At 49.8% G+C, this 27,251-nt stretch overlaps 1 protein-coding gene across 1 annotated transcript; it reads right to left on the bottom strand.

Moving 5' to 3' along the window:
* Positions 1–1,333: 1,333 nt before the first annotated feature.
* TRAIP (TRAF interacting protein) lies at positions 1,334–27,251 on the bottom strand. The gene is made up of 15 exons (XM_075320809.1): positions 27,100–27,251; positions 24,097–24,154; positions 23,858–23,941; positions 17,403–17,442; positions 16,705–16,832; positions 15,507–15,601; positions 15,319–15,432; positions 14,495–14,582; positions 13,298–13,387; positions 6,122–6,210; positions 5,857–6,012; positions 4,435–4,504; positions 4,231–4,362; positions 2,618–2,668; positions 1,334–2,387 (listed from the first exon to the last, which is right to left on the bottom strand). The coding sequence occupies exons 1-15, from the start codon at positions 27,195–27,197 to the stop codon at positions 2,274–2,276; spliced, it is 1,407 nt and encodes a 468-aa protein (XP_075176924.1). The 5' UTR covers positions 27,198–27,251; the 3' UTR covers positions 1,334–2,273.

Raw genomic sequence — 27,251 nt, 5'->3', positions numbered from 1 at the left:
ATGAGAGCCCCACGGTCAGCAAACCGCAGAACCAAAGCTACAAGCAAACAGGATAAGAGGTGCAGTACCAAGAATGGCCATTACACCATGGGTGGCGCTGCTGATTGATGGACGTGTCAGGTGAGAGACGCTGTCCGGTTCGATGACATCCTCAGGACCTGTTTCATATCGCAATTTTCCTTCAGATCGTCATTAGACTGAGCTATCTAGTTCTGTACAGACCAGTCTGCACCAGCGGGATTACAATCATCCTTCCCCCATGCTGAAAACATGAGTCTCTCCCGGCCTGATGTGTCATCTCATCCACGTAAGCTGGGTTCACACACAACGACGTCGCTGTTACGTCACCGTTTCCTGTGACGTAACAGCGACCTTAGATGATCGCTAGTAAGCTGTCAAACATGTAATTTTAAGCAGCGACGGAGCAGCGATCATAGCGACCTCGACGGTCGTTGTGCAGTGTCACGCGCATCGCTGTGCGACGACTCAGACCTTGATAGAGGCGTGGTTTTTACCCCTAGACATGTTTTGCATTGCCTCTTTTCACGCCCCTCTGTTCTGACTAGTAAATCGCTACAGCGCCTTTGTGTTGCCTTTTTTCACGCCCCTCTGTTCCGATTGGTGATCACTACAGCGGCGCCTGATTGGGTGACCGTGCCAAACAAAGGAAGACGCAGTAGTGCTTTCATTCATTCTATTTCATTTCATTCAGATCCACAAAGAACGACACACTAGCGACACCAGACAGAGAATCTACTACGTGGAACAAAGAATGGAACTTAAAGACTGAAATCACTGTAACGCCTTCGGCAAGGTACCCAATCGGAACGCTGTTGTAACCACCAATCGGAGTCGTGGGGGTGTTGCAAAATACACCGCAAAAACACGCCCTTCTCCTGCCTTCAGTCCTACGTCACTGCCTTCAGCGTCGTCGCGACCGTCGCTGCTGCTGTGTCAAACACAAGGATGCTGAGCTTATCATCATGGCGCAGCGGGATAGCAGCGATCAAAAAATGACCTGGAATATTCAAGAGCGAGCATCGATCTTGCAGCAGGGGTCTGATCGTTGTTATGTGTCACACACAGCGACGTCGCTGTTGAGGTTGTTGCTATGTCACAGAAAATGGCGACTTAGCAGCGATGTCGTTGTCGACATCGCTGTGTGTGACACCACCTTTACACACGTGCGAAGATTCAGCCCACAGATGATGATGGGAGTGATACTTCTCATTTTCAAGACCAGAGCCCCAGACAATGACCCTTGTCCAGCACTCCAGGGGGCCAATGATGGGAACGTATGACAAATCCTGACCACATGACCCATTTTCCTCAATGTCGACGTCACATGAAGTGTTTATTAGATAACGGAACACGAGACGTCACAAATTCATGGCTTAATATAAAATCATAGAGAAAAAAAGACTGAAAAATATAATCGATCCCACACCCATAATACCTGGGAGTAGGTCATCAGTGAGCGGCCATTGTCCAATCTGACTGGGAAATCCAAAAGGAAAAAGGCATGGGGGACTGCCGCACCCAAAGGGGCGGATATGGGCTCCAATGGAGGGTGATAGGGCAGTTGCACATCCAAATAGGTAAGGGCCACGAGAGCAAACACCACACCGAGAGGGGAACAGGGGCCAATACACAGGTACCACACCAGGGGGTAGAAGACAAAAGGGGTAGACGCAATGGCACCGCACTGGGCAGATGACACCACACAGGCATCATTCCAGAAAGAAGGAAAGGAGACCGTACAGCCACCGCACCAGGATGTGTAGAGAGGGGTAGGGGATAACGGGGGCTACCACAGAAGCACTGCACAGAGATGGGGATGGGGGGGAGGGGTAGTATAGGAGCCACTGCACAGGCACCTCACTGGATGAAGGGGGTAGGAGCGGGGGTTCCTTCGCACAGGCACCACCCCGCAAAAGTCAGCACAGGCACCAGGGAAAAAGGGCCCAACACTGCAGAGCCGCACAAGCACCTGGGGTGAAAAGTCGGTGTGCGGTCAGTAACGTTCTGCAGGTAAAGTGCTGCAGTCCCGATGGGAAAACGACACTATCTGCCATCTCTAAACATTAGTCTTTCAGTCATCCAAGCAGAGGGCAGATCCAGGACCCGGCCGTAAAGGAAAGCGCATGAGTAGCCACAGATGTAGGACCCGGCTTTGCCAGATCTCACTTGGGATCCTATTCCTTGGTGCAGAGACCTCTACAAAAACTCAGAGGTTGAGGTTCTTCCACTAGTCCAGACTCCTTCGTCATCATTTACTTTAAGAAGTCTTCTAGTCGCGGCTGACTGGTGGCACTGGGTGCAGGTGGCCTGGACACCTTCTTCCGCTTTATCTTGGGTGGTAGAGGGCGGAGGTCGACAATGCTGCTCTGAGAGTGAAGGGTTAAGAAATAAAACGTATAATTATGGTAACAAATGAGAAATGGAGACTTTCCATGACAAATATGAGCAGAGAGGCTCAGACCCTGTTCACACATGGGACGGACGGAGCGGTGAACAGCTGATCACATGACCAAGCACAGATACAACATCATGGACGTCAGGGTCGTGGTGTGGTCACAATGCTCGCTTCCAGCATACTAATTACAGTAAAGGATACAGTCTGGATAAATTTTGTGCGTCCACCCAACCCATCAAATCCTGTTCGGACCTGAAAAGATAAAAGACATGTGCCTGTAACACTCAGGCACAATATGGCCGCCTAGTCGGTAACTATCCATCAGTGGCACGGCCTGGACACGACCTGTACTTTACAGTATAATGAACGAGGGGCCACAACTGCCTCCCCCATATTCCTGAATAGGATAACTGAAGTGAGCACTAATATATATATATGAGTGCAAGCCAAAAATACATACTATATATAAGAATAAGGCTGCACATCAAACTTAGATAATGGTATAATGCCGCAAGCATATGGAAAAATATTGGAATATACAATGAAAAATGCTACTTGCTAATTTGAACATGTGAATAATGAATTGCATACCTGCCATGAATATTAGGAAAAAGGAGATATTTAGCAATCGCATTGATCAATGTAACTGAGCCCCAAGGCCTCGTCAAGGCATATCTCTATATTGGGGTCCCTAGCTCTGTGACCCTAACTGTGTGTCATCTCATTGCAATTAAAAACTGCTATGGGTGGAGAGGGGTAACTAAGGACTTTCTTATATAGGAGATGGAAAAAACATGGCCGAAAGGGGCGGAGCTGTGTTCACATTCAGAAAAAAACTACATATAACTGAATAGGATAACTGAAGTGAGCACTAATATATATATATATGAGTGCAAGCCAAAAATACATACTATATATAAGAATAAGGCTGCACATCAAACTTAGATAATGGTATAATGCCGCAAGCATATGGAAAAATATTGGAATATACAATGAAAAATGCTACTTGCTAATTTGAACTGTAACTAAACTATAAGTTTGATGTGCAGCCTTATTCTTATATATAGTATGTATTTTTGGCTTCCACACAGTTAGGGTCACAGAGCTAGGGACCCCAATATATAGATATGCCTTGACGAGGCCTTGGGGCTCAGTTACATTGATCAATGCGATTGCTAAATATCTCCTTTTTCCTAATATTCATGGCAGGTATGCAATTCATTATTCACATGTTCAAATTAGCAAGTAGCATTTTTCATTGTATATTCCAATATTTTTCCATATGCTTGCGGCATTATACCATTATCTAAGTTTGATGTGCAGCCTTATTCTTATATATAGTATGTTTTTTTTGGCTTGCACTCATATATATATATTAGTGCTCACTTCAGTTATCCTATTCAGTTATATGTAGTTTTTTTCTGAATGTGAACACAGCTCCGCCCCTTTCGGCCATGTTTTTTCCATCTCCTATATAAGAAAGTCCTTAGTTACCCCTCTCCACCCATAGCAGTTTTTAATTGCAATGAGATGACACACCGTTAGGGTCACAGAGCTAGGGACCCCAATATAGAGATATGCCTTGACGAGGCCTTGGGGCTCAGTTACATTGATCAATGCGATTGCTAAATATCTCCTTTTTCCTAATATTCATGGCAGGTATGCAATTCATTATTCACATGTTCAAATTAGCAAGTAGCATTTTTCATTGTATATTCCAATATTTTTCCATATGCTTGCGGCATTATACCATTATCTAAGTTTGATGTGCAGCCTTATTCTTATATATCCCCCATATTCCTGGCGGTACTCACGATGCCCGTGTTCTGCCGTGCACTCATCAGGCTCCTCATTGGTTTCTTGTGCAGCAGAGAGTTCTTTATAAATGGCGGCAGATCCTCCTCTTCCTCCTCAGAGGTCGCGTTGTTCAACCTTCCTGGAAAGTTCTGGGGAGAAAAGATCGCGTCACACAAGACTATGAGATTCACCAATGTATAAAGTCTTGAAGCCGTATTTACCGTTGAACCTTTAGAGTCAAGCAGTGCGCTCTTATTCTGATTGTTGACTGGTGGTGTAGGGGGAAAGACACTGGAATAAAAGAGAAAATCTCATATAAGACCATGACATGAGACGCTGCGACCTGACCAACGCGGAGCAGAGCCAACTAAGCCAAGAACCTTCTGGTCCTCTTCAGCGCTGCCCACCACTGCGACACAAAGTAGCCTACTGCCTATAATCTGGGCGTTACACAGGACAGCATCGGCCAGCAACACAGAGTATAAACAGCGCTGCCAACTCCCCCACCCCCCATTTCTGAGCCTCAAACCTGTAAAAGATGAAGACCAGAAGGGCTGGAAGCATTCGGAGGAAGACCGCCACCCCACCCTCTCCCAGTCTGTACAGTGTTCGGGGGGAGACCGCCACCCCCCCTCTATACAGTGTTCGGGGAGACCGCGACCCCCCTCTATACAGTGTTCGGGGAGACCGCCACCCCCCTCTATACAGTGTTTGGGAGGGGGGCAGCCCCCCTCATACACTGTTCGGGGGGGACCGCCAACCCCCCTCTATACAGTGTTCGGGATGGGGGGGGGGGGACCGCCACTCCCCTCTATACAGAGCTCGAGGCGAGACTGCCACCCCCCCTCTATACAGTGCTCGAGGGGAGACTGCCACCCCCCCTCTATACAGTGCTCGAGGGGAGACTGCCACCCCCCTTCTATACAGTGTTCGAGGGGAGACTGCCACCCCCCTTCTATACAGTGCTCGAGGGGAGACTGCCACCCCCCTTCTATACAGTGTTCGAGGGGAGACTGCCACCCCCCCTTCTATACAGTGTTCGAGGGGAGACTGCCACCCCCCCTTCTATACAGTATTCGAGGGGAGACTGCCACCCCCCTTCTATACAGTGTTCGAGGGGAGACCGCCACCCCCATACAGTGTTCGAGGGGAGACCGCCACCCCCATACAGTGTTTGAGGGAGACCCCCCCAAGTCTGTGCAGTCTCTGGGAGGGCCTTGAGGGAACTCCCATCCGTACAGTGTTTGGGGGGGACCCCGTCGGTACAGTAGCCACCCAGGCAATTGTCATGGATTATGGGACAAAGCTTGGAAGCCATGAACAACCATAAGAGCAATGCACTCTGAGAAATCACAGTGACAGAAATGCAGTGATGGCTGCCAGCATAGGATCCTTGTATTCCAGACTACAAACATGGCCAGTGTATTAAGGAGCTGATCCTCAATCACGCATTATCCCCCCCCGGTGTACCCACTGTGTCAGTGCATGCCTCAAGCTAACAAAACTCCCCGACTCACTGACATCGATCAGCCACGCTCGGGTCTGATCTCCCTGCTCCATCTCAGAGGCTGCGCAACCACTAATATGAGCAGACACCAAACACTACAGACCCAAGAAGTGTCACATCCACGCTGCCTTCTTACTTGCTCCTGTCCATCCTCATCTTCTTACATGGAGCAATGGTTGCTTTCTGAGCACTGTGCTCCGGGGTGTTCACATCAAATGTCAGGTCCAGGTTAATGTCATCACCCAGCACTGGAGGACGAAGCTTTGGCCTCTGCAGACCGATGGGGGCAGGACTGTGGGGGAAGGAAGCAGTTAAAATATATAAAGGAGAACGACAAGACGTAGAGTGGGAGGAGCTGCAGCATTTTACAGCTCCATTCGCTGACCGCCCGATGCGCGCACCTCTCAAATATCAGGCGACTAATGGCCTCGTTGGTTGCGGTTGGCGTGCTCAGCGTCTTCTGCAGAAACTCCACTTTCTTCTTCAGACTCTAAAACAGTGAAATTATTATTGTGAAAGCAGAAGGCACAGAAACGTCCCCCGGTGTTGACTAGAGATGAGCGAACCGGTCGCGGTTCGGCTCGAGGTTGGTTCGCCGAACGGACCTCCCGTTCGAGTTCGGTTCGTCGAACGTTCGACGAACCGAACTCGAACTGCATAGGAAACAATGGCAGGCAATCACAAACACAGAAAAACACCTAGAAAACACCCTCAAAGGTGTCCTAAAGGTGACAAACAACTCAAACACATTGGAAAGTGACAAGGACATATACTCATGCGAAAACAAAACAGCTGGACAAGGAAAAAGAGGAGGACACACAGATATAGGCATGGCACGCCCTTCTAAAATCATGTAAAACACCGCAAGGTGACTCCAAGCGGAGTCTCCCTTTTTTCCAAAAATTGGGCCACACACACACACCCACCCCTTCAGTGGCAGCACTTGTGCCCCAGTTGTACACTTCACAGCTACATTTGCATCAAGCACATTCAAAAATACGCCATTCTTATCCGTCCCCAGGATGACACCGGGGTAGGTAGCAAAGTCTTTCCTGATCCCAGCTCTGTTCATCTTGGCTTCTTTTAAAAACACAGCAAGCAAGGGTTACTCCAAGCGGAGTCTCCCTTTTTTCCAAAAATTGGGCCACACAGACACCCACCCCATCAGTGGCAGCACTTGGGCCCTAGTTGCAAACAGGATGTTTTGATTTGCATCAAGCACATTCAAAAATACGCCATTCTTATCCGTCCCCAGGATGACACCGGGGTAGGTAGCAAAGTCTTTCCTGATCCCAGCTCTGTTCATCTTGGCTTCTTTTAAAAACACAGCAAGCAAGGGTTACTCCAAGCGGAGTCTCCCTTTTTTCCAAAAATTGGGCCCACACACACCCACCCCTTCAGTGGCAGCACTTGTGCCCCAGTTGTACACTTCACAGGTAGATTTGCATCAAGCACATTAAAAAATACGCCATTCTTATCCGTCCCCAGGATGACACCGGGGTAGGTAGCAAAGTCTTTCCTGATCCCAGCTCTGTTCATCTTGGCTTCTTTTAAAAACACAGCAAGCAAGGGTTACTCCAAGCGGAGTCTCCCTTTTTTCCAAAAATTGGGCCACACAGACACCCACCCCATCAGTGGCAGCACTTGGGCCCTAGTTGCAAACAGGATGTTTTGATTTGCATCAAGCACATTCCAAATCCACAAGCATTTACTCTCCCCAGGATGACACAGGGGTAGTAAATTCCTTCTGGATCCATGACTTGTTCATTTTGATGAACGTCAGTCTGTCCACATTGTCACTGGACAGACGCGTGCGCTTATCTGTCAGCACACACCCAGCAGCACTGAATACACGTTCAGAGACAACGCTGGCAGCTGGACACGACAAAATCTCCAAGGCGTAACTGGAGAGCTCTGGCCATTTTTCTATGTTTGAAGCCCAAAAGGAGCAAGGCTCCAGTTGCACAGTCATGGCATCGATGTTCATTTGGAGATACTCCTGTATCATCCTCTCCAGCTGTTGAGTATGTGTCAGACTTGTTGTCTCTGGTGGCCTTGCAAAAGAGGGTCTAAAAAAAATTATGAAAAGATTCCATAAAATTGCTGTTACCGGCACCAGATACGGTCCTACTGGTACGGGTAGACTGGTGAAGATGACGAGACCGTCCCATGTTTGTCAAGTTACAACTGGGAGATTCCCTCCCTGCACCTGCACGGTTGTTTGGTGGAAAAGCCGAGCTAAGATCGAGTAACAGCTTCTGCTGATACTCCTGCATACGTGCGTCCCTTTCTATGGCTGGAATTATGTCACAAAATTTGGACTTGTACCGGGGATCTAATAGTGTGGCAATCCAGTAGTCATCATCACTTCTAATTTTGACAATACGACTGTCATGTTGGAGGTAGTGCAACAAGAAGGCACTCATGTGTCTTGCGCAGCCATGCGGACCAAGTCCACGCTGTGTTTGTGGCATAGAGGTGCTAACCGTTCTTTCTTCCTCTGACATCTCCCCCCAACCTCTTTCAACTGAAATTTGACCAAGGTCTCCCTCATCCGCTGAGTCTTCCATGTCCATGGACAGTTCGTCCTCCATTTCTTCATGTTCTCCTGCACCTTGCTCAACATTTCGCCTGCTACTATGCGCCCTTGTCGATCCCTGTTCCCCATGGTCCCATGCCTGCTGCGTTGGTGATGATGAACGTCTGGATCTTGGTGATGTTGTTGTCCCTTGCACATATGAATCCTCCTGTAGTTCCTCCCCTTCATGTTGTCCCACCCCCTGACTCCGAATAGTGTTTAGCGTGTGCTCCAGCATGTAAATGACTGGAATCGTCATGCTGATAATGGCATTGTCAGAGCTAAACATATTCGTCGCCATGTCGAAACTGTGCAGAAGGGTGCATAGGTCCTTGATCTGAGACCACTCCATCAGGGTGATCTGCCCCACCTCTGCATCTCGTTGGCCCAGGCTATACGTCATGACGTATTGCACCAGGGCTCTGCGGTGCTGCCACAGTCGCTGTAACATGTGTAGAGTTGAATTCCAGCGTGTCGCCACATCGCATTTCAGGCGATGAACCGGCAGGCCGAAAGACTTCTGGAGCGATGCAAGTCGCTCAGCTGCGGCGCTTGAACGCCGGAAGTGAGCAGACAGTTTTCGTGCCCTGTTCAGAAGGCCATCTAGGCCGGGATAGTGTGTTAAAAATTGCTGCACGACAAGGTTCAACACGTGAGCCATACAAGGTACGCGTGTCACCTTGCCCAGGCGAAGGGCCGCACCCAGGTTTGCAGCATTGTCGCACACGGCCTTACCAGGCTGCAGGTTGAGTGGAGACAACCATTTATTAAACTCGGACCGCAGAGCTGACCACAACTCCTCAGCTGTGTGACTCTTATTACCAAGACATGTCAAGCTAAAGACCGCCTGATGCCGTTGCGCTCGGCTGCCAGCATAGTAATGAGGCGTGCGTGATTCCTTCTGCGCAGTGAGAACGCTGGTGGCCTGACCAGGCAGGCTTGGGGCGGAGGTGGAGGACCCAGATGAGGTGGAGGATGCAGAAGCTGTGGCGGAACTTGGACAGACAGAGGATTGACACACAAGTCGTGGGGACGGCAAGACTTGTGCAGCAGACCCTTCACCATCTATCACCATAGTTACCCAGTGCCCAGTCAGCGACATGTAACGTCCCTGTCCATGCTTACTGGTCCAAGTATCGGTGGTGAAATGCACCCGTTCACACACAGAGTTTCTCAAGGAAGCGGTGATGTTGTGTGCGACATGCTGGTGTAGCGCGGGCACACCTTTCTTAGAGAAGTAGTGGCGACTAGGCATCTGGTACTGGGGCACAGCGACAGACATAAGGTCTCTAAAATCCTGTGTGTCCACTAGGCGGAAAGGCAGCATTTCGGTAGCCAACAGCTTACAGAGGGATAGAGTCAACCTCTTAGCTTTGTCATGGGTCGCAGGAAGTGGCCTTTTATTTGACCACATCTGAGGGACAGAGATCTGGCTGCTGTGTGTAGACGGTGTTGAGTAGGGTGTCCCTGGAAAAATGCAGGTTTGTGAGGAAAGTGCAGGCGGAGACATGATGTTGCCTTCATCCAACGTTGGTGCTATCGATGTCTGAGAGAGCTGTACACACTCACTTGTTTCCCCTTCCAAACCAACTGACGACCTTACAAGCAAACTGCCTGTTGCGGTTACAGTGGTGGAAGTTTTGCGTGGAAAAACAGGTGTGACAGCTGTCCCCACAGTCCTAGAAGATGAAGAGCGCGCGGATGCACTGGAAGGGGCGGGCGGTGGATGGTTCGCTCCGCTAGCCGGCATTGCAGCACGGTGAGCTTCCCACCGGGACTTATGATATTTATTCATGTGACGATTCATGGAAGAAGTTGTCAAACTGCTGAGGTTTTGACCTCTACTAACAGAATCATGACAAATGTTACATATCACATGAGTTGGGCGATCTTTTTCGATGTGAAAAAAGGCCCAGGCTAGGCAAGGCTTAGAGGCCATGCGACCTGTTGATCCACCCCGAATAATGCTCATAGGCAGAGTGGTGGCTGAGGATGCAGTTGTAGACGTGCTACCAGTGCTCCGACTCTGTCCAGGAAGGCGCAAGGTAACTTCGTCGTCGGTTGCATCCTCCTCCACCGCCTCTGTTGACCTCCTCGAGTGCCTGACTGGGGGTTGACAGTAGGTGGGATCTAGAACGTCATCATCAATTGTTGTGTTTGCACTCCCCTCCCCCTCAGACCGAGCCTCTTCTTGCCCTGACCGAATATTTAAGTTGTCATCCCAATCGGGTATCTGCGTCTCATCTTCATCAGTATGTTCCTCATTGTCTATAACCACAGGTGTTACAGTTTGTGACAAAGGGTCAACATTATGCTCAGAAACTTGGTCCTCACGGCCTGAATCTGAGTCACAAAGGTTCTGGGCATCACTGCAGACCATTTCCTGTTCTGTACTCACTGTAGCTTGGGAGCAGACCTCTGATTCCCAGGCTATAGTGTGACTGAACAGCTCTGCAGACTCAGCCATCTCAGTTCCACCATACTGTGCAGGGCTGATGGAGACTTCAGAGCTGGGAGAAATCAAGTGTGATTGGGATGACAACTCAGAGGAATGGTGTTTTTTGGATGCGGTACTTGAAGTGGCTGAGAGGGCACTTGTTGGACCACTTGAGATCCATTCAAGCATTTTCCTTTTTTGCCCATCATCTACCTTTGTTCCTCTTGTTCGTGTCCGTAAAAAAGGGAGCACATCGGATTGTCCACAATAAGTAGTAGACATCTTACTTTTGCTAGTAGATGGTCTATCTTCAGCAGATGATAATGGAGCTTTGCCACCTTCCCCACTGACAAAACATTTTTTGCCTTTTCCACCACGCCTCTTCCCCTTTCCACCAGCATCTGTCATTTTGCCACTCATGTTGATTGCGACAAGATTGTGGACTGAAAATGTGGTAGTAAAAATTGAGAGGTGGTGAAGATTGCAGTGGTGGTCTAGCTTTATTAACAGCAGAATAATAAAGAATAAATATCCCTGACAATGTAACTTAGTTATAATTCGTTGGAGTGTGCAACGCAGGCAGACGTGCTGCAAATGTCTTGGCACTAGTGGGACTATAGCAAAGTCCAATAGCCACGTATAGGATGCCACTAGGTACACTGAGTGTTTGCTAGTATAATGGCTTCGTTATAATTAGTTGGAGTGTGCAACGCAGGCAGATGCGCTCTGCAAATGTCTTGGCACTAGTGGGACTATAGCAAAGTCCAATAGCCACGTATAGGATGCCACTAGGTACACTGAGTGTGTGCTAGTATAATGGCTTCGTTATAATTAGTTGGAGTGTGCAACGCAGGCAGATGCGCTCTGCAAATGTCTTGGCACTAGTGGGACTATAGCAAAGTCCAATAGCCACGTATAGGATGCCACTAGGTACACTGAGTGTGTGCTAGTATAATGGCTTCGTTATAATTAGTTGGAGTGTGCAACGCAGGCAGATGCGCTCTGCAAATGTCTTGGCACTAGTGGGACTATAGCAAAGTCCAATAGCCACGTATAGGATGCCACTAGGTACACTGAGTGTTTGCTAGTATAATGGCTTCGTTATAATTAGTTGGAGTGTGCAACGCAGGCAGATGCGCTCTGCAAATGTCTTGGCACTAGTGGGACTATAGCAAAGTCCAATAGCCACGTATAGGATGCCACTAGGTACACTGAGTGTTTGCTAGTATAATGGCTTCGTTATAATTAGTTGGAGTGTGCAACGCAGGCAGATGCGCTCTGCAAATGTCTTGGCACTAGTGGGACTATAGCAAAGTCCAATAGCCACGTATAGGATGCCACTAGGTACACTGAGTGTTTGCTAGTATAATGGCTTCGTTATAATTTGTTGTAGTGTGCAACGCAGGCAGATGCGCTCTGCAAATGTCTTGGCACTAGTGGGACTATAGCAAAGTCCAATAGCCACGTATAGGATGCCACTAGGTACACTGAGTGTGTGCTAGTATAATGGCTTCGTTATAATTAGTTGGAGTGTGCAACGCAGGCAGATGCGCTCTGCAAATGTCTTGGCACTAGTGGGACTATAGCAAAGTCCAATAGCCACGTATAGGATGCCACTAGGTACACTGAGTGTTTGCTAGTATAATGGCTTAGTTAGAATGAGTTGGAGTGTGCAGAGGACAAGAGGGTACAGTGCCAGGATTTTGGGGCTCTGGGTAGAGGAATGGAAGCCTGCCTTTCTATTCCCTCCTAATAGGGAAATGCAGGGAGGAAATCCCTGACCTGGGCTACACAGACGCTGTTGCTGTTTGCAGGACCTGTCACCTATGGCTCTCTGACCCTGCCGGTACGAGCCCTTAAAAGGACTGCTAGAATGTGCTCTCCCTAAGCTGTCTAACGCTGTGTATGCAGCGCATACAGCTGTATCGGCGATAGGACAAAGGACGGAACTGCGACAGTGATGTCTGACACCAAAGACGCAGAAGGCAGATAATGGCGATCGTGAAGAAAATGTCCGGTTTTATAATGCAGGGACATGTGACATGCAGATCCTATCACACATGCCGTTGCTTCTCTGCCTCAAAGTCCACTTAGGTGTGTGTGTGTCTGTGATTGGCTGACATGCTGGCCAGCCCCACAAGACGCGCGCGCTTAGGGAAGGAAGACAAGAAAAAAAAAAAAAAAAATGGCGATCGCCATTATAGAAACAGCAGTGATCTGAAGGCGCTGTTCACGCACACTATACACTGAAATGTGATAATAGTTTGATTCACAGAGTGACTTACACTATTACAGCAGAAACCAAGCTAAGATTTAGCTGTTTTTTGGCTGCTAGAACCGTTCTCGAACGTTTCTAGAACTATCGAGCTTTTGCAAAAAGCTCGAGTTCTAGTTCGATCTAGAACATGCCCCAAAATCACTCGAGCCTAGAACTGGAGAACCACGAACCACGAACCGCGCTCAACTCTAGTGTTGACCCCATTATGCAGAATAAGGTCGACACACTTCCCATAGTTGGCCACCAGGTGGCACCGCTGCTCGTTATTGCTGTCTGAGGCTCACCATGATTTCCCGGTCTGCAATTTCCAGCTCTTTCTGTGCAGCGCAGAGCTCATCTCGAGCTTTCCCCAGCTCCAGCTCACTTTTCTGAGCCTAAGAGGATAAGAAAACCAGGCAATAACTGGCGAGGAGCAAAAAAGCAGTCGCAGATGTAAGACAGCGTCAGATGATACACACATCATAATATCAAGTGCCTTGGATGGAGCATAAAAATGATCCTGTGTCCCCAGCTGACATCCCAGAGCACTGTGCCGGACACCATGCACGCCTGATACTTGTGTGTAGTGCACCCCCATCTGATGCCATCATGTAGCACACACTGCTCCCCTAATACCTGTGTGTAGTGCACCCCCATCTGAGGCCATCATGTAGCACACACTGCTCCCCTAATACCTGTGTGTAGTGCGCCCCCATCTGAGGCCATCATGTAGCACACACTGCTCCCCTAATACCTGTGTGTAGTGCGCCCCCATCTGAGGCCATCATGTAGCACACACTGCTCCCCTAATACCTGTGTGTAGTGCGCCCCCATCTGAGGCCATCATGTAGCACACACTGCTCCCCTAATACCTGTGTGTAGTGCGCCCCCATCTGAGGCCATCATGTAGCACACACTGCTCCCCTAATACCTGTGTGTAGTGCGCCCCCATCTGAGGCCATCATGTAGCACACACTGCTCCCCTAATACCTGTGTGTAGTGCGCCCCCATCTGAAGCCATCATGTAGCACACACTGCACCTCTGCCCGACACCCCCATGTGACACACTGCTCCCCTGATATCTCTACGTGGTGTGACCCCATCATGTAGCATACTGCTCCCCTGATACCTATGTGCGGTGCGCCCCCATCTGACGCCATATCATGTAGCACACACCGCACGCACCTCTCCCCGACAGCCCCATGTGACACACTGCTCCCCTGATATCTCTACGTGGTGTGCCCCCATGTGACACCATCATGTAGCATACTGCTCCCCTGATACCTATGTGTGGTGCGCCCCCATCTGACGCCATATCATGTAGCACACACCGTACCTCTGCCCGACACCCCCATGTGACACACTGCTCCCCTGATCTGTGTGGTGTGCCGCATCTGATGCCATGATGTAGCACACATTGTGTCGACACCACAAGAGATGACCTTTTGGGATAGCGAGAATCCCCTCTGGACCCCATGATTCTCTCCCTCTCCCGCACAGACCTTGTTGTTAGAGGAAAACAGCTCTTTCTTCAGCTTCTCCATCATCTCGGAAGAAGATTTCCGCACGTCTTTCAGATTCTCATACTCCCTGGAAACACAGAGGGAATAGAAGAGGTTAAAGGCGTGAGGAGGTGGGGGGGTCCAAAATGACCGCAAGACCCCCCCCACAGTGAGCAGCAGCTTCTCCTCCATCTGCTTCCAATCCCCGGCCGCCTTGGTCCTGCACGTAAACAGCGGCGTCCAGTTACTGCGCTAAAATAAATTATTTATATTAACGAGTCTCTGCTGACCCCGCGACCCCCCAAGTGTAAGATACCAGAGACACATCCGGGGTCAACGAGCGAGGAAAGATAAACTGTTGATATAACGCATCCGGCCCTTATAATCACAGCAGCAGCCACCAACCTGCGAGAGCGTAATATTCTACTTATTATAGTTATATTAGACAACCGATAATCAGCATGTACGAGAGACGAAAAGATTCACCACACCCAACCCACCTCGAAAATAACCATCTAACCCAGAGTATACCGACCCCAACACAGGACATCACCCCCAAATGTTATCTGACATTACTTATGTATTATACTCCAGAGCTGCATTCACTATTCTGCTGGTGCAGTCACTGTGTACATACATTACTTATCCTGTACTGATCCTGAGTTACATCCTGAATTATACTCCAGAGCTGCACTCACTATTCTGCTGGTGCAGTCACTGTGTACATACATTACTTATCCTGTACTGATCCTGAGTTACATCCTGAATTATACTCCAGAGCTGCACTCACTATTCTGCTGGTGTAGTCGCGCTTTGCAGCTTACTTCTTTAATGACACGCAGTATATGGCTAGTTGCTCCACAGCAGCGGCTCCTGAGCCCATATCTCTGATCATGGTCTCCACCTCCGGTCGCTGAGATTGCAGCAGAACTTCGATACTGTGGTGGACAGACGATTAGTTATAATGCGCTGACTGCGATGAAGCCCCACCCCACCGTATGGCCACACCCACCTCTCCAGATGCTGCAGCTTGTTCCGCAGGCGTCGCGCCTCATCCTTTGCTGCTTTTGTCTCAGATTGCTGCAGATCAAAGAACTTCATCTGTCTCTGAATTAGAAGAGGAAAGTGAACTGAAGACTAGAGGGAGAGGCGGCTGACGAGGGGGGGGGGGGGAGGTGGAGCGGAGACTGGTAATGATAACGAGGGGGGGGGGGGGGAGGTGGAACGGAGACTGGTAATGATGACGACGGGGAGGGGGAGAGATTGCCGATGACGACGGGGAGGGGAGGGGAAGAGATTGCCGATGACGACGGGGAGGGGAGGGGAAGAGATTGCCGATGACGACGGGGAGAGATTGCCGATGACGACGGGGAGGGGGAGAGATTGCCGATGACGACGGGGAGGGGGAGAGATTGCCGATGACGTCGGGGAGGGGGAGAGATTGACAATGACGACGGGGAGGGCGAGAGATTGACAATGACGACGGGGAGGGCGAGAGATTGACAATGACGACGGGGAGGGCGAGAGATTGACAATGACGACGGGGAGGGGGAGAGATTGCCGATGACGACGGGGAAGGGGAGAGATTGCCGATGACGTCGGGGAGGGGGAGAGATTGCCGATGACGTCGGGGAGGGGGAGAGATTGACAATGACGACGGGGAGGGCGAGAGTTTGACAATGACGACGGGGAGGGCGAGAGATTGACAATGACGACGGGGAGGGCGAGAGATTGACAATGACGACGGGGAGGGCGAGAGATTGACAATGACGACGGGGAGGGCGAGAGATTGACAATGACGACGGGGAGGGCGAGAGATTGACAATGACGACGGGGAGGGGGAGAGATTGACAATGACGACGGGGAGGGGGAGAGATTGACAATGACGACGGGGAGGGGGAGAGATTGACGATGACGACGGGGAGGGGTAGAGATGGACGATGACGACGGGGAGGGGTAGAGATGGACGATGACGACGGGGTAGTGGAGAGATTGATAAGGACGACGGGCGGGGGGGAGAAGAAGAGATTGGACGATGAAGATGGGGGGGGAGGAGGCTGACGACGATAGGGGAAGTGGGAAGCTGACGCCGATAACGACAAGGGGAGATGGGGGGGAAGCCAACGATGATGAATCCTTGAAGGGAGACAAAAAGGACAGTCAGAGTAGGAGGGGGTTATGCGGAGAATGGCCACCACTATTCCAGGTACCTTCAAAGAGGAGCACAGCATCTCCAGCTCGTCCACCTTCCTCTGGAGACTTTCTATGCTGACGTTCCGGATCTCCAGCATTTCCCGTAGGGAATCCACCAGGTTCTGATATTCCCGCTTTTCCTTTTCTACAATATCAACATTTTAACCCCTAAATGACTAACTTCCACAGCATAGAAGGGCACAAACCTTACATGGCCAATTAGCAGTGACCACCCATCCCCCCAATCTGACTGGCCTTCTGGCCATGTGATCAGAGCCTACAAGAGATGTGGCTGCACTGAAGTGTGTGTGAACATGGCAGAGGGGATAACACTGACATGAGATACAGCAGAGGCTCAGTAGGGCAGCGGCAAGCTCTGTATCTTCACAGACATCACCATTAACAGGTTGTCGGTCCTTGAGCTGATTTGAGCTTAGGATAGTGTTTCTCCGGCCTGATCCCTCGATTTCTGGTGCGGCCGCCCTCTGGGTCACTGAGGTGACATAGCATCATGGACCTCTGACTGCTGCAGTGACGCTGAGGACACACGTCAGTACTGATGCAGGCCAAGAAACGGCGGGAAAGGGCTCAAAGTGTATGGTGAAATAATTTCAAGGGATGGACAAACCCTTTAAAAACCAGTACGTTTTCTTATGACCTTAGTGCCGACCCTGGTACATGGTAATCCACTTCGGACTCTGTTTGCAAGACGCACCTTTCATGTGTAGACTCGCCTTTATTCGATCCACTTCATTCTGTAAAATGAGGAATAAGTAGATGATAACATTGTAATGCACATGCAGTATATTATATATTGCTCAAAAAAAAAAGGGGGACACAAATACCACATCCTAGATCTCAATTAATTAAATATTCCAATTGGAAATCTAGCCCATGGAGGTCTGGATTTGGAATGATGCTCAAAATCAAAGTGGAAAATCAAATTATAGGCTGATGCAACGTCAGTGGAAATGCCTCAAGCGAAGGAAATGAGGCTCAGTAGTGTTTGTGGCCTCCATGTGCCTGTATGACCTCCCTACAATGCCTGGGCATGAACCTGATGAGGCGGTGGATGTTCTCCTAAGGGATCTCCTCCTGGACCAGGATTAAAACATCAGTCAACTCCTGAACAGTCTGTGGTGCAACGGGACGTTGGTGGATGGAATGAGACATGATGTCCCGGATGTGCTTGATTGGATTCAGGTCTGAGGATCGGGCAAGCCAGTCCGTAGCATCAATGCCTTCATCATGCCAGAAACTGCTGACACACTTGAGTCACATGGCCTAGCATTGTCATACATGGGCCCACTGCACCTGCATGTGGTCTCACAATGGGTCTTTGGATCGCATCCCGGTACTTAATAGCAGTCAGGGTAACTTTGGCTAGCACATGGAAGACTGTGTGGCCCCGCTAAAGAAATTCCTCCCCATACCACTACTGACCCACTGCCAAACCTGTCATGCTGGAGGATGGTGCAGGCAACAGAACGTTCTCCACAGTGTCTCCAGACTCTGTCACATGTGCTTAGTGTGAACCTGCTCATCCGTGAAGAGCACAGAGGGCCAAACTCAAATCTGCCAATCAGCATGCACGGTTTTGGGCTGTAAACACAACACCCACTTGTGGACGTCGGCCCTCATGGAGTCTGTTTCTGACAGTTTGAGCAGATACATGGATACTAGTGGCCTGCTGAATTTCATGTTGCAGGGCGCTGGCACTGCTCCTACTGTTGCTCCTTGTACAAAGGAGATAATGGTCCTGCTGCTGAGTTATTGCCCTCTGCACGTCCCTGGTCCCTGCTCTGGACACGGTGGTGACAGACACAGCTAACCTTCTTGCCACAGCTCGCATTGATGTGATATCCTGGATGAGGCGCACTACCTGAGCAACCTCTGTGGGTTGTAAACACCGCCTCATGCTACCGCCAGGGGTGAGAGCAATGACAACATGTAAAAGTAACCAAAACAGCAGCCAAAAAGGATGAGAACAGAGAAATGGTCTATGGTGACCAGCTGCAGAACCACACCTTTATAGGGGCTGTCTTGCTAATTGCCGATCATTTCTACCTGTTGTCTGTTCCATTTGCACAACAGCAGGAGAAATTGATTGGACAGGCTGATCTCACAGGAGTGTGATTGACTTGGAGTTACATTGTGTTGTTTAAAGTTCCCTTTATTTTTTGAGCTCTATATCTACGTACACTGGGGATCAAAATTAGAGAACAATGTGTGATCAGTCGCTTTTTTCAGAAGTAATATAATCTACATTGATGAACATTTGGAGGTTTCCTGTAAGGGGTGCACCATGCAACAAGAACAGGGTTTTACAAAAGATCCAAAGTTTATCAACATAAAACCTTTACTTTGCCCAAAACATGATGATCATAATTAGAGAACAGCAATGACTGTAGCACAGAGAAAGATACATTTTCTGCAGGTAACAACAGTCACAATCAGTAGGACGTGAACAGGCCTTTGCAGTGAATGACTTCAGCACATCTGCAGACACAGGACATCACTAGTCTCTTACACTGCTCTGGTGGGATTTTGGTCCACTCTTCTTCCAGTCTCTTCCATAGTGCTATGACTGCTGTGGGTCTTTTGGCCATAACTTTGTCACCAAGGATTTTCCAGAGGTTTTCTATTGGGTTTAGTCCAGGACTCTGGGCTGTGGCCATTTCATTGTTTCAATCTTTTCTGTTTCATGGAACTGTTTTACCCATTTTGCTGTGTGACAGGGCCATTGTCCTGCATGAAAATTGCAGGTGATGGAGTGATGGACACAAGTAAGGAGCCACGTGTTGTCGGACAAGGTTCTGATCCACACTTCTATTCACTCTGCCATGTAGCTGTATGAGAGGTCCAACTCCTGCTGCAGAAAACATCCCCCAAACCATGACCCTTCCTCCACCGCCTTTCACTGACTTAACACGCTTTGGTTTCAGTCTTTCCCCAGTTTGTCGACAAACATAATGTTTCCCATCAGGGCTGTGGAGTCGGTAAGCCAAACCTTCGACTCCGACTCCTCAATTTCTCTTGCTCCGACTCAGACATATATTGCTTATAGTTAGGTGAAAAATTTATTGTAGTACATGAACATGTGTATGTGAACATCAGACATTTAATAATTTTTATGATACAAGAATCAATATATTTGGATAGAACATAAAATATATTTATTGGAATACAACTGCAGAACACAAACTGTAATAAATTGGAAATATGTAATACACTATGTAATATACAGTAGATTACATACATATCTTGTGTGTATTTATCGTGTGTGTGTGTATATATATATATATATATTACATATTTACAATTTATTAGTTTTTTGTGTTCTAGAGTTATATTCTAATAAGTATATTTTATGTTCTATCTAAATATCTTGATTATTGCATCATAAAAATAATTAAATGTCTGATGTTCACATTGTACTACAATAAATGTTTCACTTAAATATAAGCATTATACTAAATATTATTTAGTAAAATATTCTGCACATTCTCCATTGCACTACTGTCCCCCATTTATTATATATTTTAGGAGTCGGTGCATTTTATACCGACTCCACCAAAATGAGCTCAGACTCCGACTCCACAGCCCTGTTTCCCATCAGACCCAAATAAATTAAATTTTGTTTCATCCCTAAAATGAACTGTGGACCATTTCTCCTCTTTCCACACAACACAACATGCTCCTCACCAGAGGGGAGTCTAGCCTTGTGATTCTTTCTGCTAATGAGAGGTTTGGTCACTGCAGAGTGGGATTTCAGTCCAAATGCTCTTAAACATTGTGACACTGTATAGCTGGTTTCAGACGTCCGTGTTTAATCATGTACCAGTCATACGCGTGTCATACGTGTGTGATACGTGTGGCACACGTGTTTGCATGCGTGTGACAGGTACCGGAGAAAACACGGGTCTGTGAAATATGATTTTTCATATTTACCTGCTTTCTCCGGCTCTGCTGCCTCCCGCTCATGACTGCTGCTCATTATATTCATCGATTATTCATCGCACTCAAGACCTGAAAGCCGGAGCATCGCGGGGACAGCGAGGGATACAGCACCGCCAAGGACAGGCAAGTATTCTTCAGCACAGTGACATCCAGGAGGTCATCGGAGCTGCCAATGAACTCTGACATCCTGATGACCCCCGCGACACCCGCGCTAAAGCTTCATGGGTTCATCAGAGTTCACTGGGAACTGTGATGAGTCCCCGATGCTGTCCCCGCGATGTTCCGGCTTCTAGGTTCTCACCACACATGCACAGACACACACACACACACACACACACATGTAAACACACATAGCAGACACACATGGATACACTGAGCGTATACACACACAGCGCACATGCATGTGTATATATACACACACACACACACCCAGCGATGCGGTCCCCGGCACTGAAGTCCCCAGCGCTGCTCCACAGGGCACTGAATATTCAGTGAGTATAATGAGCGGCGATAAGGAGCGGGAGGCAGCAGAGCAGGAGACAGCATCGCTGGAGAGAAGGAAATATAGAAAATCTTTTTATTAAAAAGACCCATATTTTCTCCGGTATGTTTTACACTGATGTCACAAGGATCACATCAGTGTGCGATCCGTGTGGCATCCGTGCTGCCGGAGATGCCTGCGTGTGTGCGTGCGGGGTCATGAAAGGTCACACGGTCTGTGTGCAAACACGGACGTGTGAGGCACATCAGAGAATAACATGGGAACGTGTGACATCCGTGTTAAAAACGGATGTCACACGTACCTAAAACACGGACGTCTGAAACCAGCCTATGACAAGGCAGATCCTTACCCTGTTCAGTGCTGGACTGGCGAACAATTCCAGCTGCAATGATGAAACGATTATCAATGGAGATTCTCCGCATTATCCTGTCCTCTCTTGCATTTGTCTTTTGAGGGTGACCAGTTTTCTTGGGGGACATGAAAGAGTTTGTGATGTTGTAAAGCTGCAATATTCTCAATCACAGACTTGGAATGACCAACTTCTCTTACTATGGCTGATAGGGTCACCCCTTTCACCTTCATCTGGGCAACCTGCTGCCGGAGGGTTTCAGTCACATTGGAACGGCACACCACTTTTGCCAAGTCAGTGCAAACTGGAAAGTTAGGTGCCAGTTACATAGGGTTTGTCAGATAGTTAAGGAAATTAGCACCAGATGCCAGATTAACACCAATAACTTGCAGGTATCTGACAGTGTTCTCCAATTTTGATCGGTGTTTATTATTTATCCAAGTTACATTTTTATCATGTGCTTTATAAAAAGTTCAATTTATAAAATACAATCCTGTGAGTTTCCTCATGTTAAGATATAATCAAATAATGACCGCAAAATTTAGGAAATTGTGTGTTCTCTAATTTTGATCTCCACTGTATGTATGTATGTATGTATGTACAGTTAGGTCCAGAAAGTTTTGTTATTTTAGCTGTTTACAAAAACATGTTCAGAAATACAATTCTATATATAATATGGGCTGAAAGTGCACACTCCCAGCTGCAATATGAGAGTTTTCACATCCAAATCGGAGAAAGGGTTTAGGAATCATAGCTCTGTAATGCATAGCCTCCTCTTTTTCAAGGGACCAAAAGTAATTGGACAAGGGACTCTAAGGGCTGCAATTAACTCTGAAGGCGTCTCCCTCGTTAACCTGTAATCACTGAAGTAGTTAAAAGGTCTGGGGTTGATTACAGGTGTGTGGTTTTGCATTTGGAAGCTGTTGCTGTGACCAGACAACATGCGGTCTAAGGAACTCTCAATTGAGGTGAAGCAGAACATCCTGAAAAAAAAGAAAAAATCCATCAGAGAGATAGCAGACATGCTTGGAGTAGCAAAATCAACAGTCGGGTACATTCTGAGAAAAAAGGAATTGACTGGTGAGCTTGGGAACTCAAAAAGGCCTGGGCCTCCACGGATGACAACAGTGGTGGATGATCGCCGCATACTTTCTTTGGTGAAGAAGAACCCGTTCACAACATCAACTGAAGTCCAGAACACTCTCAGTGAAGTAGGTGTATCTGTCTCTAAGTCAACAGTAAAGAGAAGACTCCATGAAAGTAAATACAAAGGGTTCACATCTAGATGCAAACCATTCATCAATTCCAAAAATAGACAGGCCAGAGTTAAATTTGCTGAAAAACACCTCATGAAGCCAGCTCAGTTCTGGAAAAGTATTCTATGGACAGATGAGACAAAGATCAACCTGTACCAGAATGATGGGAAGAAAAAAGTTTGGAGAAGAAAGGGAACGGCACATGATCCAAGGCACACCACATCCTCTGTAAAACATGGTGGAGGCAACGTGATGGCATGGGCATGCATGGCTTTCAATGGCACTGGGTCACTTGTGTTTATTGATGACATATCAGCAGACAAGAGTAGCCGGATGAATTCTGAAGTGTACCGGGATATACTTTCAGCCCAGATTCAGCCAAATGCCGCAAAGTTGATCGGACGGCGCTTCATAGTACAGATGGACAATGACCCCAAGCATACAGCCAAAGCTACCCAGGAGCTCATGAGTGCAAAAAAGTGGAACATTCTGCAATGGCTAAGTCAGTCACCAGATCTTAACCCAATTGAGCATGCATTTCACTTGCTCAAATCCAGACTTAAGACGGAAAGACCCACAAACAAGCAAGACCTGAAGGCTGCGGCTGTAAAGGCCTGGCAAAGCATTAAGAAGGAGGAAACCCAGCGTTTGGTGATGTCCATGGGTTCCAGACTTAAGGCAGTGATTGCCTCCAAAGGATTCGCAACAAAATATTGAAACAAAAAATATTTTGTTTGGGTTTGGTTTATTTGTCCAATTACTTTTGACCTCCTAAAATGTGGAGTGTTTGTAAAGAAATGTGTACAATTCCTATCAGATATTTTTGTTCAAACCTTCAAATTAAACGTTACAATCTGCACTTGAATTCTGTTGTAGAGGTTTCATTTCAAATCCAATGTGGTGGCATGCAGAGCCCAACTCGCGAAAATTGTGTCACTGTCCAAATATTTCTGGACCTAACTGTATGTATGTATGTATGTATGTATGTATGTATGTATGTGTGTGTGTGTATATATACATACATACACACACACACACACACACACACACACACACACACACACACACACACACACACACACACGAGCGGGGGAGGGGCGCACCTTCAGCGACTCAGGGTCAAGGGTCACGTCTTCCTCCAATCCAACATCGAAGAAGAGCTTCTGTATGATCTGCCGCTTACTGACCTGCGGAAACAGCACAATATTATTAGCTGCCACCCGGGGCATCTCTTGTTTGCCAAGAGCGTATGAACATGGTAGCGAAACACAGTTGACATGACTGGCACTATCTGTGGGATATTCACCCCATATTGGCCTGATACAAGAGGAGAGGTTCGTACCTGGATGCGGCACTGAGGACACGTCCGGCACGGGGCAGAGGAGAACCAAAGCTCCAGGCTGAGGAGAGAGGAATAATTGTCCTTCATAAATGACCATTGGGAGGGGAAAGGAAGGAGACACAGCGACAACTGGAGAGGAAAGGGATAGAGGAGACACAACGAGCGCTGGGGGAGGGGGATAGATGAGACACACTGGGGGCTAAAAGAGTGAGGGAGAGATAGCAGAGACACCCCGACTGCTGGGGGAGGATAGAGGAGACGCACCGAGCGAACAGGGTGGAAGGGGGATAGAGGAGACGCACTGAGCAAATGGTGGAGGGGGGGGGGGTAACCAAGGGCGCGCTACTCAGGGGGGTAGGGGGTACCATGGACATGCGCAGCTAGAAAGGGGAATCCAAGGGCGCATGCAGCTCGTGAGGGGGTAACCATGGCCAAACGCAGCTTGCAGGGGGGGGGGAACCACGGGAGCACGCAAGTGGTGGATTGGGGGAAGCAGGATACACACCAAGACAATTTGCAGGTGGGGGGAACCACAGACACAGGCAGCACACGGGGTGGAATTACGGGCACACACCGTATGGGGGGGGAATTACGGGCACACACCGTATGGGGGGGGAATTACGGGCACACACCGTATGGGGGGGGGAATTAAGGGCACACACCGTATGGGGGGGGAATTACGGGCACACACCGTATGGGGGGGGGGAATTACGGGCACACACCGTATGGGGGGGGGGGAATTACGGGCACACACCGTATGGGGGGGGGGGGAATTACGGGCACACACCGTATGGGGGGGGGGGGAATTACGGGCACACACCGTATGGGGGGGGGGGGGAATTACGGGCACACACCGTATGGGGGGGGGGGGGAATTACGGGCACACACCGTATGGGGGGGGGGGGGGGGAATTACGGGCACACACCGTATGGGGGGGGGGGGGAATTACGGGCACACACCGTATGGGGGGGAATGACGGGCACACACCGTATGGGGGGGAATGACGGGCACACACCGTATGGGGGGGGAATGACGGGCACACACCGTATGGGGGGGGAATGACGGGCACACACCGTATGGGGGGGGAATGACGGGCACACACCGTATGGGGGGGGAATGACGGGCACACACCGTATGGGGGGGGAATGACGGGCACACACCGTATGGGGGGGGAATGACGGGCACACACCGTATGGGGGGGGAATGACGGGCACACACCGTATGGGGGGGGAATGACGGGCACACACCGTATGGGGGGGAATGACGGGCACACACCGTATGGGGGGGAATGACGGGCACACACCGTATGGGGGGGAATGACGGGCACACACCGTATGGGGGGGAATGACGGGCACACACCGTATGGGGGGGAATGACGGGCACACACCGTATGGGGGGGAATGACGGGCACACACCGTATGGGGGGGAATGACGGGCACACACCGTATGGGGGGGAATGACGGGCACACACCGTATGGGGGGGAATGACGGGCACACACCGTATGGGGGGGAATGACGGGCACACACCGTATGGGGGGGAATGACGGGCACACACCGTATGGGGGGGAATGACGGGCACACACCGTATGGGGGGGAATGACGGGCACACACCGTATGGGGGGGAATGACGGGCACACACCGTATGGGGGGGAATGACGGGCACACACCGTATGGGGGGGAATGACGGGCACACACCGTATGGGGGGGAATGACGGGCACACACCGTATGGGGGGGAATGACGGGCACACACCGTATGGGGGGGAATGACGGGCACACACCGTATGGGGGGGAATGACGGGCACACACCGTATGGGGGGGAATGACGGGCACACACCGTATGGGGGGGAATGACGGGCACACACCGTATGGGGGGGAATGACGGGCACACACCGTATGGGGGGGAATGACGGGCACACACCGTATGGGGGGGAATGACGGGCACACACCGTATGGGGGGGAATGACGGGCACACACCGTATGGGGGGGAATGACGGGCACACACCGTATGGGGGGGAATGACGGGCACACACCGTATGGGGGGGAATGACGGGCACACACCGTATGGGGGGGAATGACGGGCACACACCGTATGGGGGGGAATGACGGGCACACACCGTATGGGGGGGAATGACGGGCACACACCGTATGGGGGGGAATGACGGGCACACACCGTATGGGGGGGAATGACGGGCACACACCGTATGGGGGGGAATGACGGGCACACACCGTATGGGGGGGAATGACGGGCACACACCGTATGGGGGGGAATGACGGGCACACACCGTATGGGGGGGAATGACGGGCACACACCGTATGGGGGGGAATGACGGGCACACACAGTATGGGGGGGGGAATGACGGGCACACACAGTATGGGGGGGGGAATGACGGACACACAGTATGGGGGGGGAATGACGGGCACACACAGTATGGGGGGGGAATTACGGGCACACACAGTATGGGGGGGGAATTACGGGCACACACAGTATGGGGGGGGAATTACGGACACACACAGTATGGGGGGGGAATGACGGGCACACACAGTATGGGGGGGGAATGACGGGCACATACAGTATGGGGGGGGAATGACGGGCACACACAGTATGGGGGGGGAATGACGGACACACACAGTATGGGGGGGGAATGACGGGCACACACAGTATGGGGGGGGACGGGCACACACAGTATGGGGGGGGGATGGGCACACACAGTATGGGGGGGGGATGACGGGCACACACAGTATGGGGGACGGGCACACACAGTAGGGGGGGGGGGGGGAATGACGGGCACACACAGTATCGGGGGGGATTACGGGCACACACAGTATCGGGGGGGGGATTACGGGCACACACAGTATCGGGGGGGGGGATTACGGGCACACACAGTATCGGGGGGGGGATTACGGGCACACACAGTATCGGGGGGGGGGGGATTACGGGCACACAGTATAAGGAGGGGGGGAGTGAGATTACGGGCGCACACTACCCGTGGTCGCGCCGTTACCAGTGGTGATGGAAGGTGTGCCCGCACTGAATGGCCGCGACATCTCTGTGGTGATCCAGGAAGTCGGAGCAGATAGAGCACTGGGCGCGGATGGGCATCACCGGCTGCAGACACCAGATCCGCCGTACACTTTCGTGTTTACCGCGGTCACT

This window comes from Anomaloglossus baeobatrachus, chromosome 8 (assembly GCF_048569485.1).
Source record: "Anomaloglossus baeobatrachus isolate aAnoBae1 chromosome 8, aAnoBae1.hap1, whole genome shotgun sequence".
NCBI lineage: Eukaryota > Metazoa > Chordata > Amphibia > Anura > Aromobatidae > Anomaloglossus > Anomaloglossus baeobatrachus.
This window is presented reverse-complemented; position numbering and strand designations above follow the sequence as displayed.

Coding starts and splice junctions, on each gene's coding strand:
- TRAIP (XM_075320809.1), bottom strand. CDS start 27,197: ATGCCCATCCGCGCCCAGTGCTCTATCTGCTCCGACTTCCTGGATCAC. Junction 16,833..17,402: donor GGCGAGTCTACACATGAAAG/GTGCGTCTTGCA, acceptor TTGATATTGTAG/AAAAGGAAAAGCGGGAATAT. Junction 4,505..5,856: donor ATGAGGATGGACAGGAGCAA/GTAAGAAGGCAG, acceptor CTTTTATTCCAG/TGTCTTTCCCCCTACACCAC.